Source organism: Mustelus asterias, chromosome 13 (assembly GCF_964213995.1).
Source record: "Mustelus asterias chromosome 13, sMusAst1.hap1.1, whole genome shotgun sequence".
NCBI classification, from domain to species: Eukaryota; Metazoa; Chordata; class Chondrichthyes; order Carcharhiniformes; family Triakidae; genus Mustelus; species Mustelus asterias.
The window spans coordinates 60481234-60496101 of NC_135813.1; the positions used below are offsets into that span (position 1 = coordinate 60481234).

Sequence of the window (14868 nt, forward strand, 5' to 3'; positions counted from 1 at the left end):
AATTCAAAACCTTGGTTACTAGGCAGCCATGTTTCTGGAATGGCAATTATATCATACCCATTTACCTTTATTGTGCCTTTAGATCATCTACTTTGTTATGAATGCTGTGCACATTCAGGTAGAGTGCCCTTAACTTTGTCTTTTTGACACTAGTTACCATTTGGTGCATGCTCAATGCAAATCTCCTTGCAGGTATATCAGTGCCAGAGCATGTATAGGTCCCACCTGCTCCAGAACCAGTCCCAATGTCTCAGAAATCTGATGTCCTATCCCCTGCACAATTTCTACAGCCATGTATTTAATCGAGCAGTCCTCCTATTCTTATGAGCAGTAGCACATGGAACTTGGAGTAATCCTGACATTACTGCTCTAGAGATCCCGCTTTAATTTTCTTCCTAACTCCCTGAAATCTGCTTCCTGTATTCTTATACCCCTTCCTACCTAGGTTGTTGGTACCAATATGGACCGCAAACAGCATCGTGATTCTTGTTCCTCGGGCCACTGACTCATGAACAATGATCGGTTGGACGAGTTTCAGAACACTCGTGATGCCTGTTTAACAATATTGCACTCAAGGAGAGAAGCACGTTGAAAAATTAATAGCTGAAGTGGAAACTTTGTTTCATACACCTTTATTTAGGATGATATTACTCATGAGAAAACTTTCTTGCAGTTTGATCATGTCCTACGCACTGTAGCATGGAGAACTTTGAATTCATTCTACTTCTGTAACCCATTATTTGACATATGTTTATGAAATCCTTCTGAGTCAGAGGGAGTTGAACCCTTCAGAATGTCTCCTAGTTAGTTTGTGTTGATGAGAATGTTGTTGTAATTCAAAAAAATATTCTATCTTCAAGGTGGCCATGGAGAGGCGAATAGATCGAAGACGTCAGCGCCGAGAATGGGAGGACCGCAGGTACCAGTCACTGATTCAGTTTCGTGTATCTATTTGTTTGAATGGTTCTAAAAACAAATTGTACATTTTAATATCAAGACGGCATGTTCTGTACATATTGAAGTGCATGAGTTTACCAGAGGGTAACTTGGTGTTTGTTGTCGTCTCCCCCCCCCCCCCCCCACCCCCCCCACCCTGAACTGTGAAAGCTTTTTTATTTCTCTGCTCCCCTCATCACAGACATCCCCAATCAATACCAAGTAAAATAAAGAATTGCCATCAATTAGGTGTGGTTTCTTCTCTTGAGAGAATTCTGAATCTCAGCTGGGCCATGTGAAGAGATGCTAACTGGGGATATGATGTGCACCCCTGCCCCCCAAACATCCTTTGGGGGTGACGGTGTACAGTGACAAATTTGCTGTGTTGGGAAATTCTTAAGTCTTTCTCCCTTTTTAGTCTTGTCTTTTCTATATTTGGATCTACTTCATCTACTCCATGCTGGTGGCTGGCATTACACAAATGATGTTGTTTAATGTGCAGAGATACAGTGCCTTCCACAATCAATTTGTGCAGAGATTCTATAGTTCTCATTGTTTCATCATTGGCAGTGTTCTATTAATTCATCTGAAATAAGGTATTGTTTTGCACAGGACTTCTCATCAAATATTTTGTTCAGTTGATGTAGTTCCTTATGTGGAGATTTGGGGCAGAAATTTCTGATCCCACCAGTGGCAGGAGGCATGACAGGCAGAGGCACAAAATTTGGCACGATGACCAAAGTCAGTTTCCCACCAGTGAAATTGGTTTGAAATTTTGTTTCTCCAGTGTTGATGGCGGGCTAAAGACTTTCCCGCTGATTTTTGTCAGGAACCACATTTGCATTCATTTACAGCTCATGAATGCTCATTAAAAGGCTAACTTGCTGGAATCATGCTCCCCCTCCAAATTAAGCGCACACTAGTGGATAATTAGAATGGTATGTTTCCTGACCATATATAAGCAGCATGCACCTGGTCAGCTTCTTTTCATCAATGACTTTGAGGTACATACCTACATTTAACAGTGTTGCTGCAAGATTTTGAGTGCTTCTGTCACAAGCTTTGCCAAGGCTGGGCACAGGAGGCAAGACCAATGGGAAGGTGGTAGATGGAGGCAGGACCGGGAGGTATGGGGAAGGAGAAGTTGGAGGCAAGACAGAGGGGATGTGGTGGCAGTGCGGCAAGGAATAGAGGGGAGTAGTGAAAGACTGTCCTGGGTCAAGAGTTACGAGACTGTCCCAAGGAGGAATCAAAGACTATCCTGGAGCTGAGACACATTGAAGAGATTGTCCCTGGGCTGAGGCCACGCTGTGGAGATGCCGGCATTGGACTGGGGTAAGCACAGTAAGAGTTTTAACAACACCAGGTTAAAGTCCAACAGGTTTATTTGGTAGCAAATACCATTAGCTTTCGGAGCACTGCTCCTTCGTCAGATGGAGTGGAAATCCACTCCGAGGCCACGCTGTCAGGGCTATTTTGAACAAACTGTCTCGGGATTGAGGCCATGCTCAGGCATATTGATCAGACTGTATGGGCTATGTTGGAGGGCTCTGAATGGCAGGCATATCTTTATCCTGGGTCTTGGGGGTACGAAGGCCTCTCCTGGCAGTTATGCACAGCATGGCCCCACTGAGTGTGGCCAGTCATCTAAGGAATTTGTTCGAGAGGGTTAGAAGCAATGTACCATGAGGCAGATTGCACACTTGCGTTCAGGGACAGCATCTGCATCCTATATGTCAGGAGCTGAAATATCTAAGGGGGCGGGTGGTATTAGATTGTCTCATGAAGAGTCGTCCTTAAAAGTCAGAGTGCATGTGATCTTGAAGGGGAGGGGTCAGAGTGATGAATGGTATGGAGACTCCAACATTCAAGGGTTCAGGAATAGGGCAAGGATATCAATATGAATAATGATGGGTTGAAGGGCAACAGGGAGTGGTAAGAGGAAGGGGAATTAGAGGTGCTGAGGATGGGAGGGACTTGGTGGGTGATAGAGGAGGTCGGAGCTGGCCTCACACACATATAAGCAGTACCATTTTCCATTTTACCTTCCAGTGGTGCAGTTCAAAAATTAAGCTAAAAAAATCAGCTGTGTGAAGTCTTGTCCTGAATAAAGGCAAATGGATTGACTGAGAGCACTCTGGATGAAGGAGCAGTTCAGAAGCATGTTTGCTGATTGCGTGTGCTAAGCCCTCTCCAGGATCTTACATGAGATAGAACCATAGAATTCCTACAGTGCAGAAAGAAGCCATTCGGTCCATCGAGTCTGCACGACTCTCCAAAAGAGTACTGCACCCCAATGTCCCATCCCTGCAATCCCATGCATTTAACATGGATAATCCAGCTATCGTTCGCATATTTGGACACGAAGGGGCAATTTAGCATGGCCAATCCACTTAACCTGCACACCTTTTGGAGTGTGGGAGGAAACCCGAGCACTCTGAGGAAACCCACGCAGACAGGTTGAGAATGTATAAGTTCCACACAGTCACCCAAGGCTGGAATTAAACCCAGGTCCCTGGTGCAGTGGTAAGCAATGGGCCATCGTGCCACCAACATGCGATCTTAAAGTGGCTGGCTGACATGCCGTGCTAATGTCCCAACTGCTGGTGGTGTGTGACATCCCTGTAGACTAACCCTGAGACTGCCCAGTGTCCTTATGGGAGTGAGAGTTTGGAGTCAGGCAAAGGTTCACTTATCCTTTTCTTGCCATCCAGGGTAGTCCTTTTTTGTGACAGATGGGTGCTGTACAGCCAGGAGGAGAATTCTCAGGGAGGCCTCAGTGAACCATGGTGGCAGAGGGTTTGTTTCTTTTTGGGACCATTGTTAGTGAGTTTACATCTTTGCTGTTTACACATCAGAACCTTTGACCCCATGAGGTAATGGTGAGATTCGTCAAGCTCCTCATTGCATAAATAATAAGCAGATGATTTGGTGTGAAAATCTCCCCTGCTGCCCAGTAGGAATCACGGCAGCTTTCCCATCTGCACCCCCCCCCCCCCCAACCTCCAAACTTGGCCACCAGAATGGAAAATTCTGTCCATTTCTCTGCCTGTACTTACATTAATGATGCTTGAGTACGCTTTGTTCTCACTTTCCAGCTCACCCCAACAACTGCCCCACACCCTGGCCCTCCAAAAAAAAACTTTACTCTCCTAAAGGAGAAACCTTATCTTGAGGACTCTTCTTATACTAAACCTTTCCCAGTATTAGCCAGACACAGCAGTGTTGTTGGAGGCATTTAGGAAAATGTACTACTGTAATGGGTGTAAAGCGGGAATGATTAAATTAATATAAAAGATTTACCAGTTGGTTGCACCTCATTGCTGTAATTTTGGAGGAATGTGCTTTCATGTGTAGAGTGCATAGCTGAGTGTACTGTCCATTTATGGAAGGTCAGAAGACAGGATATACAATATACCTTTAGATATGTGACTGAGCTTTCTAACCAACATATCTGGACATCTACTGGGAAATCACACACATTTGTCCAGTTATGTGGATTAACATAAGTTACACTGGTCTTATCTGAATGCTTCTCATTGAAATTTCAAATGAATAACAGCTTTTAACTGTTAAAGAATGGCTGCAAGGCTATAGCAGATTACCAACAATCTATTTGTTCTTTCTTTGCAGGAGGGAGATTTTGTTTGAATACGAACAGTATGAATACCATGGAACTTCAGTACGTATGTATAGCCACAGTGGGAATATATATATACTGTTTTTAAAAATTGTTAGGGTCCTGGACTAGAACGCCAAGTTACTTTCGGTACCAGATTTGGCCCCAACAATTATTCTATTGGCACAAATGCGAGGATAGGATACTTCGCTCCAGAAGGAATTCCATTGACAAATTAAGGATCATTTATATTAAAATAAACTTTATTAAAGAGCACAATTTAAATCTAACTCTAACAAATGAAGCAGCTTAATTATCAACAGTTAAACAATATTTTTTTTAAATGGGTAAAAATCCTTCAATTTCTAACTTATCTGTTTCCGTTCCAAATGAGCAACATTCCCCTTGCAGACTCAGATGCCATTTTAAATACAGTTAGCAACCATAAATATACTTGCTCTCAGTGTAGACAGTCTTGAAGTTTTCAGAGCAAGGGAATGAGTCTCAGTGGCTTGCAGAAGACCTCTGTCTTCAAGCAATTCTCAGCCAGAACTGAAAAACTGTTTCTCTCCTACAGACCCAGCTCCTCCCATTAACCACATCATCACACATTCCATTCCTTTAATCAAAAGAACCCATGAGATCTTTTCTTTCTGTAAACAAAGTCCATTAGCTCTATCTGAGTAAACATTACATGGCTAAAATGAGCAATTAACTGGCTCTCCCAGCACCTGAGCTAAATGTTTCCCAGACACGCTGACTGCTCGCAGAATAGGGTTAAGTCTGTAAACAATCCCCTTAAATATAAAATATATATATATAAATCTATAGCAATAGCACACTATCATCACAAAATGTAAATGTTTATTGGAACAGAAATTCCTGTGGAACAGGAATCTTCTTTCGTAAGGGAAGGATTGTCACTCTTGTCATAATCCAACCTTTTCCATCAGAAGATAATATATAAGGACTTAACTTGGTGCCTTAAAAAGGTTTTTCTGAATGTATGAATCAATAAGATCTGAAGTTTAAGGCAGGGATCCATTGAAGTAACATCTGCAGGACAGATCAGGTTATGCTTTGGCAATATTTAATGAAGTTGATCCCTTTTGGAGAAAGGCAACAAAGGCATTGGAATTTCTTTGAGTTGGTGACACATAACTTGCAACAATCAGCAAAGATAGGGCAGTGAGCATATTTAATCTCAGACTTCCTTTTTTCCTTCATGCCTCAGTGCTGTACAATCCATTCAGTTACTGCATGGAAGCCTATCATGGCCATTGTCAGATAGCTAAGTACTGGAATGAATTGTGCTTTATCCTTCATTGCTGTCCTAAAGCATTTTTATAATTGTTTAACGGCAGAACTATTTCTGGAGAATTAACTATTTTTGTATGCTTTGTGAGCATGGAAGATCCTCACTGTCCTGCTTCATAATGGCTGCAAGACTCATTGTTAACAGTTACTCATTGCCTCTTGGAAGATTATTAGCAAACATTTAGCAGGAATTATTAATTTAGTTTCATTTTACTTTTTCTTTTGGGGAAAAAAAATGTCTTATTGATGTAGTTTGTTATTTGGGTAATTGTATGCACTAAAGTTGGCTCCTGTCCTTTAGGAGTTTGGTCAATTTTCTTTCAAAGTGGTGACAAAACAGTTAATTTGCCAATGTCAGCAAATTCACTTGTGAGCTAACGAGCACAGCTCATTCTGTTAAAGGTAATGGAAATCGGAAATGGCACTGTCAGTTGAAGATTGAGTGACACAGTGGTTAGCACTGCTGCCTCACAGCGCCAGGGACCGGGGTTCGATTCCAGCCTTGGGTGACTGTGTGGCCTTTGCACGATCTCCCCATGTTTGCGTGGGTTTCCTCCGAGTGCTCCGGTTTCCTCCCACAATCTAAAGATGTGCAGGTTAGGTGGATTGGCCATGCTAAATTGCCCATTAGTGCCCCGAGATGTGTATGTTAGCGGTATTAATCGGGGACTCGATGGTGAAGGGGACAGACAGGCGTTTCTGCGGAGGTAGGCGGGATTCTCGCATGGTGGTCTGCCTCCCTGGGGCCGGGATCCAGGATGTCGCTAGTCGCGTCCCGGAAATCCTGAGGTGGGAGGGAGAGGAGCCTGAGGTAGCGGTACATATTGGTACCGCTGATGTGGGTAGGAAGGGAGAAGGGGTCATGAAAAGGGAGTACAGGGAATTAGGGAGACAGCTGAGAAAGAGGAAAGCAAAGGTAGTAATCTCAGGATTACTGCCTGTGCCACGGGAAGGTGAGGGCAGGAATGGAGTGAAGTGGAGGATGAATGTGTGGCTGAGGGACTGGTGCAGGGGGCAGGGATTCAGGTTCCTGGACCATTGGGACCTCTTTAGGGGCAGGGGTGATCTGTATACAAAAAACAGGTGGAACTTGAATCACACGGGGACCAATATCCTGGCCGGTAGGTTGGCTAAGGCTACTGGGGAGAATTTAAACTAGATAGGTTGGGGGGAGGGGAGCTAGAAGAGTTGACTAGGATCAAGGAACTAATTGATGGAGGGGAGGATGCAGGGGTAAGGGGAATTACAAAATTAATGGTAGAGGAGAGGGTGCAAGTGAATGAAGGCGGTAATTTAGATAAGGGAGTAGAGGGAGAGGGTGTTCGCGACTCATCAAAGCGGGTCCAGATAAAAGCTGGAATAAGGACACTTTGCCTGAATGCACGAAGCATTCGGAACAAGGTGAATGAGTTGATGGTGCAAATCAGCACAAGTGGGTACGATCTAGTGGCCATTACAGAAACGTGGCTGAAAGGTGACCAGGACTGGGAGATGAATATCCAGGGGTATCAGGCGTTTAGGAAGAATAGACAGGAAGGAAAAGGTGGTGGGTCGCGCTATTAATAAGAGATAATATCAGGGTAGTACTGAGGGATGACATAGGCTCTGAGGAACAAAACGTGGAATCATTATGGGTAGAGATGAGGAATAGTAGAGGGAGAAAGACACTAGTAGGTGTGGTATATAGGCCCCCAAATAATAATGTTGAGGTAGGGAGGGCTATAAACAAGCAGATAAGGGATGCGTGTAAAAACGGAATGGCAATAATCATGGGGGACTTCAACATGCACATTGACTGGCAGACTCAAGTCGGTAAGGGTGGAATGGAGGAAGGGTTCTTAGAATGCTGTCGGGATAGCTTCCTTGAACAGCATGTTACGGAACCGACGAGGGAACGAGCTATTTTGGATCTGGTATTGTGTAACGAGGTAGGTAGAATTAAGGATCTTATTGTGAAGGACCCTCTTGGGTCTAGTGACCACAATATGGTCGAATTTCTGATTCAGATAGAAGAGGAGAAAGTTTGGTCTCAAACCAGTGTCCTCTGTTTGAACAGAGGGAAATATGATAGGATGAGGGATGAATTGGCTAAGGTAGACTGGGAGAGCAGGCTGGCAGGTAGGATAGCTGAGGAACAGTGGAGGATTTTTAAGGAGATCCTTTTCAGTTCTCAGCAAAAATATATTCCAGCAAAAAACAAGGATTGTAAGAAAAGGGAGAACCAGCCGTGGATAACGAAGGAAATAAAGGAGAGTATTAAAATAAAAACAGCTGCGTACAGAGTGGCCAAAAATAGTGGAGAAACAAGTGATTGGGAAAAATTTAAGAAACAACAAAGAGAGACTAAGAAAGCGATAAAGAAAGGAAGGATAGACTATGAAGCTAGGCTAGCAATTAATATAAAAAATGATAGTAAAAGTTTTTATAAATATATAAAAAGGAATAGAGTGGCTAGAGTGAATGTTGGACCCTTGGAGGACGAGAGGGGGGAGTTAATAGTGGGAAATGAGGATATGGCTGAGTCTTTAAATAAGTTTTTTGTGTCGGTCTTCACGGTGGAGGACACAAATAGTTTGCCAAATATTAACGATAGAGGGTTGGCAGCAGGAGAAATACTTAATACGATTAATGTTACCAGGGAGGCAGTGCTGGGTAGACTAATGGGACTGAAGGTGGACAAGTCCCCGGGTCCGGATGGAATGCATCCCAGGGTATTGAAAGAAATGTCAGAGGTAATAGTGGATGCGTTAGTGATTATTTATCAAAACTCGTTGCATTCTGGGGTAGTGCCGGTTGATTGGAAAACGGCTAATGTTACGCCGCTGTTTAAAAAAGGAAGGAGACAAAAGGCGGGTAACTATAGGCCGGTCAGCTTAACGTCTGTAGTAGGGAAAATGCTGGAATCCATTATTAAAGAGGAGATAGCAGGGCATCTGGATAGAAATGGTTCGATCAATCAGACGCAGCATGGATTCATGAGGGGAAAGTCGTGCTTGACGAACATGTTGGATTTTTATGAAGATGTGACTAGGGCGGTTGATGGAGGAGAACCGGTGGATGCGGTGTTTTTGGATTTCCAAAAGGCGTTTGATAAGGTGCCCCATAAAAGGCTGCTGAAGAAGATTAGGGCACACGGAGTTGGGGGTAGTGTGTTAAAGTGGATTGGGGACTGGCTATCCGACAGGAAGCAAAGAGTCGGAATAAATGGGTGTTTTTCCGGTTGGAGGAAGGTAACTAGTGGCGTGCCGCAGGGATCGGTACTCGGGCCGCAACTGTTTACCATTTATATAGATGATCTGGAGGAGGGGACGGAGTGTAGGGTAACGAAGTTTGCAGACGACACAAAGATAAGTGGAAAAGTGAATCGTGTGGAGGACGGAGAAGATCTGCAGAGAGATTTGGACAGGCTGAGTGAGTGGGCGAGGATATGGCAAATGGAGTATAACGTTGATAAATGCGAGGTTATACACTTTGGAGGAAATAATAACAAATGGGATTACTATCTCAATGGAAACAAATTAAAACATGCTACCGTGCAAAGGGACCTGGGGGTCCTTGTGCATGAGACGCAAAAGCCCAGTCTGCAGGTACAACAGGTGATCAAGAAGGCAAATGGGATGTTGGCCTATATTGCGAGGGGGATAGAATATAAAAGCAGGGATGTCTTGATGCACCTGTACAGGGCATTGGTGAGGCCGCAGCTGGAATACTGTGTGCAGTATTGGTCCCCTTATATGAGGAAGGATATATTGGCATTGGAGGGAGTGCAGAGAAGGTTCACCAGGTTGATACCGGAGATGAGGGGTTTGGATTATGAGGAGAGGCTGAGGAGATTGGGTTTGTACTCGTTGGAGTTTAGAAGGATGAGGGGGGATCTTATGGAGACTTATAAGATAATGCGGGGGCTGGATAGGGTGGAGGTGGAGAGATTCTTTCCACTGGTAAGGAAGTTAAAACTAGAGGACACAGCCTCAAAATAAAGGGGGGTCGGTTTAAGACAGAGTTGAGGAGGAACTTCTTCTCCCAGAGGGTGGTGAATCTCTGGAATTCTCTGCCCACTGAGGTGGTGGAGGCTACCTCGCTGAATATGTTTAAAGCGCGGATGGATGGATTCCTGATCGGTAAGGGAATTAAGGGTTATGGGGATCAGGCGGGTAAGTGGTACTGATCCACGTCAGATCAGCCATGATCTTATTGAATGGCGGGGCAGGCTCGAGGGGCTAGATGGCCTACTCCTGCTCCTATTTCTTATGTTAGAATAATTAGCCATTGTAAGTGTGTGGGGCTGCGGGGGAGAGGGCCTGGATAAAATGCTCTGTCAGCGAGTCGGTGCAGACTCGATGGGCCAAATGGCCTCTTCTGCACCATAGGGATTCTATGATTCCAAGATTCTGTAGAACATTTTCTCTGTCCTGGGACATATCTGGAGTGAGCATTGTATTCCGGAATTTAAACTATTTGGGTAGGTTCATGAGTTTCTTTGGTGGCGCTTTCACATCCAATAAGTTCCATAGCATTTTTAACTTCTTTGCTTTGTTTTTGTCTGAGAAATGTTTTCCAACGCCTTATTTTGGAACTGGTTTACTGTCAAATCAGTGTTGAATAAAATGTTTTGGCAGTCGCCAAGAGCCCTGTCACCTGAGTCTGTCAATTGCCTCAGTCAACAGTTTGTGAATTCTCTGTCCTTTGTATGATTTGTCCCATGGGAAAACTGCAGTGTTGCTACTGCAAACTAACTAAAAAATGTGAACCCCTGTTTGCTTATGCTTCTAAATTACACTCGAGCATTAAGGCAGTAAAAACCCCCAAGATAATATGCAGAATCTTTGAATTGCCCAGGCCACTGAGCACTCCCCAGCCTCAATTGTATCTCAAGCTCATGAATAAATGCCTTTGTCACACATGATGGCCAAAGACAATTTATGGTTGTTATTGTGTGAAAAGTAATATGGGTATGATGAAAAATAAGTACTTCAGACACTTGAAAGTTGAGATCCTTCATTGAATATTCCTGACCTATTTGCACTGTCAAATAGTGAGTGGAACGCTGGAACCCTACAAATCCAAAAAATGCTCCTTGTTCACTTTGGCCGAGGGAAGTTTGGCCTGTGAATAAAATTGAATACTCACCTCTTCAGTGAATAATTCGTTTGGAAATAGTCATTTGACCTTAAGCGTTGAGCTGTGCATTGTACTTGTCCCACTTTTTGGTGGTGGAGCAAACCGAATATTACACATCATTTGAGCCAGATAGCACCACATCTTCTCTGCATAATTCTTTCTGGAAAGCACTTTTGTCATGACTTTGCATAACAGATGCTGTGTTAGGGCAAAATTGGAATTGTTCTGAATTATATTTTGGAGTGCGTTCATTTCTCTTTTTTGTTTGCACATAACTTAAAATCCAGAACAGTATAAGCTAAGATATTTCAGAACATCACTGCAGGGAAGTTGGTTAAACAATAAACAACTCTATGGTGCTTTGTGTATGTTAAATTTCCAAAGCTGCAGTGCTGAACTTTAAGTCCTTACCGAATATGAATAACCAGAACTGATTGATTAATATCTCTGTCTCTTGCTTTCAGTCTGCCATGGTGATATTTGAGCTGGCCTGGATCATGTCTAAAGATTCAAATGACATGTTGTGGTAAGAGATTCCTGCACATAATGGTTTTCTATTAAATAAAACATATTATTCAATTCCCAGCTTTGTTGCTGAGAATTTCATAGCTGTTATTAGAAAATAAGCAGTTTACCCTACTCCCTGCTGTAATTCTGTGTTACATATGTCTTTCATTTTTCAGGTGGGCTATTGTTGGCTTGACGGATCAGTGGATTCATGACAAAATCACCCAGTAAGTTCTGGAATGCTTCTGTACTTTTAAAGCCAATGTCAATAGGAAGCATTCCCAGGCTAAACAGTATTAGAGTGTCCTCGTGCATGAATCGTAGAAATATGCAGGTATCGCAGGTAATAAGGAAGGCAAATTGGATTCTGGCTTTTATTGCTAAAGGAATAGAGTACATAAGTAGGGAACTGTTGTTGCAACTGTACAAAGTGTCAGTGAGACAGCAGCTGGAGTATTGTGCACAGTTTTGGTCCCTTTACTTGAGGAAGAGTGCATTGGAGGCAGTTCAGATTGGGTTCACCAGATTGATCCCAGAGATGAGGGGTTTGTCTTGTGAAGAGAGATTGAGCAGTTTAGACCTATATTCTCTGGAGGTTAGAAGAATGAGGGGAGATCTAATCGAGGTATGTAAGCTATAAAGGAGATTGACAGGGTAGACAGATGTTTCCTCTCATGCGGAAACCTAAAACAAGAGGTCATAGTTTTAGGATAAGGGGTAGCAGATTTAAAACAGATGAGAAAAATTACTTCACTCAAAGGGTTGTGAATCTATGGAATTCACTAAATCAGAGTGCGGTGAATGCCGGGACATTGAGTAAATTTAAGGAGGAGATGAACAAATTTTTAATTAGTAATGGGTTCAAGGGTTATGGGGAGTGGGCAGGAAGGTGGAGATGAGATCAGCCATGATCGTATTGAATGGTGGAGCAGGCTCGAGGGGCTGATTTGCCTACTCCTGCTCCAAATTCTTATGTTCTTGTGCTTTGTTCTAATTAGATTTGTCCTTTAACAATACATCTTAACTCGAGCTGTAAAGAGAATTTACAACTGCATCAGTGAAAGTTCCATTTCATTCATTTAAACTACCTTTGGCCACTTTTGAACCAAATTACAAAATTATACTTTATGCAGACTTGAGTTGGGGTTGCCAGGTCTTATGCAAGACCCTTTGATTCCATCAGTTTGATAGAATTCCATCAGTTTGTTAGAACCCAGATGTCAGAAATGAAACAATGTTCCAACTGTATCTTCCAAATATTTTTAATTTTTCGATTAATTTAGACCCCTTAATGTGAATGTTTTTGATGTCTTCTCTTTAAATAGATTTTCTGTTGCAAAGGTTAAAGTGAATTAGAGCTTGAATACACCTAACACTGCACAACATTTGTAAGTTAGTTCTATAGAAATTAGTTGTGAGAATTGTTGAATTCAGTTGAGATTATTAATGGGCTAAATAACATTGACTGCCAAAAGTACATTGCAGGCATTCTGTGGGAAAATTAGAAGTTGTGAAAATGATAGATTCCTTAAAAAAACAATCTTGTAATTCTGATTATTTCATCAAAATGAATGGTCAAAAGAAGTCCCTTATTATGAAAATACTATGGGTGGACGAGGAGACAACAAGAAGAATATAAGGACAATGTATTTCTGTTCTCCTTATGCCCCCATAATTGTTCAGGATTCTAAAGAGATGCCCCCACATTATTGTAGTTATACATTTATTCAACAGATATTTTCCAACATGTGCATATTTATTCCTGAAACTGATAGGTTAGATAATGGACTCCTATAAGTACAAAATCCTGAGAATTGTAATATTCTTTCATAGCGTCATTCCCCCCCTCCCCGCACCCGGCAAATTCTTGGTAATCTGCAAGAGCTTTACAAACTTCTAAAGACTGCATTCCTTCAACTCTGACCTCTTGTGTATTCTCAACTATCTCTGCCCCACTATTGCCTTCAGTTGTCTAGGTTCTGATCTCTGGAATTTCCTCTCCTAACCTCTCATTCGCTCTCTCTCTTATCTGAATATGCTTCTGTGAAGTGCTTTTGGAAGCTTTGTAACGGCACTAGATAAGGCTTGGATGAAACTTCTGAATTTGATTTTTGTTTCTTTTGGTCATAAAATGAGGTTTAATTACAGCATATCTTTTTGCTCTGCAGCATAAAATATGTGACTGACGTTGGCACTGTGCAGCGTCATGTCTCACGACACAATCATCGCAATGAGGATGAGGAGAACACACTTTCTGTTGACTGCATGAGGATCTCCTTTGACTATGAGTATCCTTTAATCACAGAATGGAACAAAGCAATTAGACAAAAATAAAAAAGCTAATACCATAAGCTACTGTGCAGTGAGCATCAAAAATGTGATCCTAATGTAGCAACTGTGCTTTCTTAAAATGCATTTGTTTTGTTACTAAGTTGAACTTTATTATTTCAGTAGGTTTCAAATCAAATAATTGATTATTTTCAATATAGCGAAGAAGCACATTATGCAACCTTGCTGGAGTTGTATCTAATGGCTTCATACCACATTATGACCTGGTGCTCATACTATTGGTCATGGATGTGAAGGTTCATATTTCTTTAACTATTCAGTATTTCAAGCAAACAGAAGCAATGTTATCCTCAGGATCTTAGTTGATGCATAGGAAGGAATCAAACATGATTGGCCATTTTATTATCGATTTTCTTAATTGCAAAGACTTAATAGGGGCCCTTGGGATAAGTTGCCTGTCTGCTTTGGTAATGAATGTTCCATTCCAGAAAGTCGGTGAAGAAGTTAACTTGAGCTAATCTTTACACAGATTTGCGCATGACAAGCATACTTCTCTGAACCCAACAACCACAGTTTTCATTTGTGGGGCTCAATTCCAGTTAATGCCCACCATCTGCTTATTAAACTATTAATCTACAACTAACATAGAAGGTGTATTCAAATGTGGAATACAGCAGAAAGGGAGTAGATAAATAACTGACTGCGAAAAGAAACAAAATCTTTAATTAAGCTATTATTCAGTGAAATGGAACAAGAGGCTCCCCCATCTGTTGTCTACCACACAGTGTAACGTTCAGAGGGGGATGGTCGCAGTGGATGACACATGATCCTAGGTAGCACTATTGGTAGACCTTGTGATGATCTCTGGCTCCACTAGTGCTTTGCAGACTCTGAGAGAAAGAGAGTGGTCTAGTGACGCTTAACAGATGATGCACTAATTCTGGATTTAGTTAAAAGTTTTGTGCAAAACCTATTTTGTGTTGATACTAGAATTTGAGTGTGAATGCAGCCTTTGCCACTCGTGCTTCACTTCTGTGGCCGGTCCACTTTCTCTCCAGTTCCTTGGTAGGACGTTTAGA

General features: G+C 42.3%; 1 protein-coding gene across 2 annotated transcripts in view; it reads left to right on the top strand.

Annotated features, from left to right (window-relative positions):
• cdc45 (CDC45 cell division cycle 45 homolog (S. cerevisiae)) overlaps positions 1-14868 on the top strand; it is a 57270-nt gene that overhangs the window by 18806 nt on the left and 23596 nt on the right. For both annotated transcript variants that reach the window (XM_078226853.1, XM_078226852.1), the window contains exons 6-10: positions 861-919; positions 4570-4618; positions 11458-11519; positions 11677-11727; positions 13669-13788. In XM_078226853.1, the coding sequence (XP_078082979.1) occupies positions 861-919; positions 4570-4618; positions 11458-11519; positions 11677-11727; positions 13669-13788 (341 nt within the window). The remainder of the gene's footprint in view (positions 1-860; positions 920-4569; positions 4619-11457; positions 11520-11676; positions 11728-13668; positions 13789-14868) is intronic.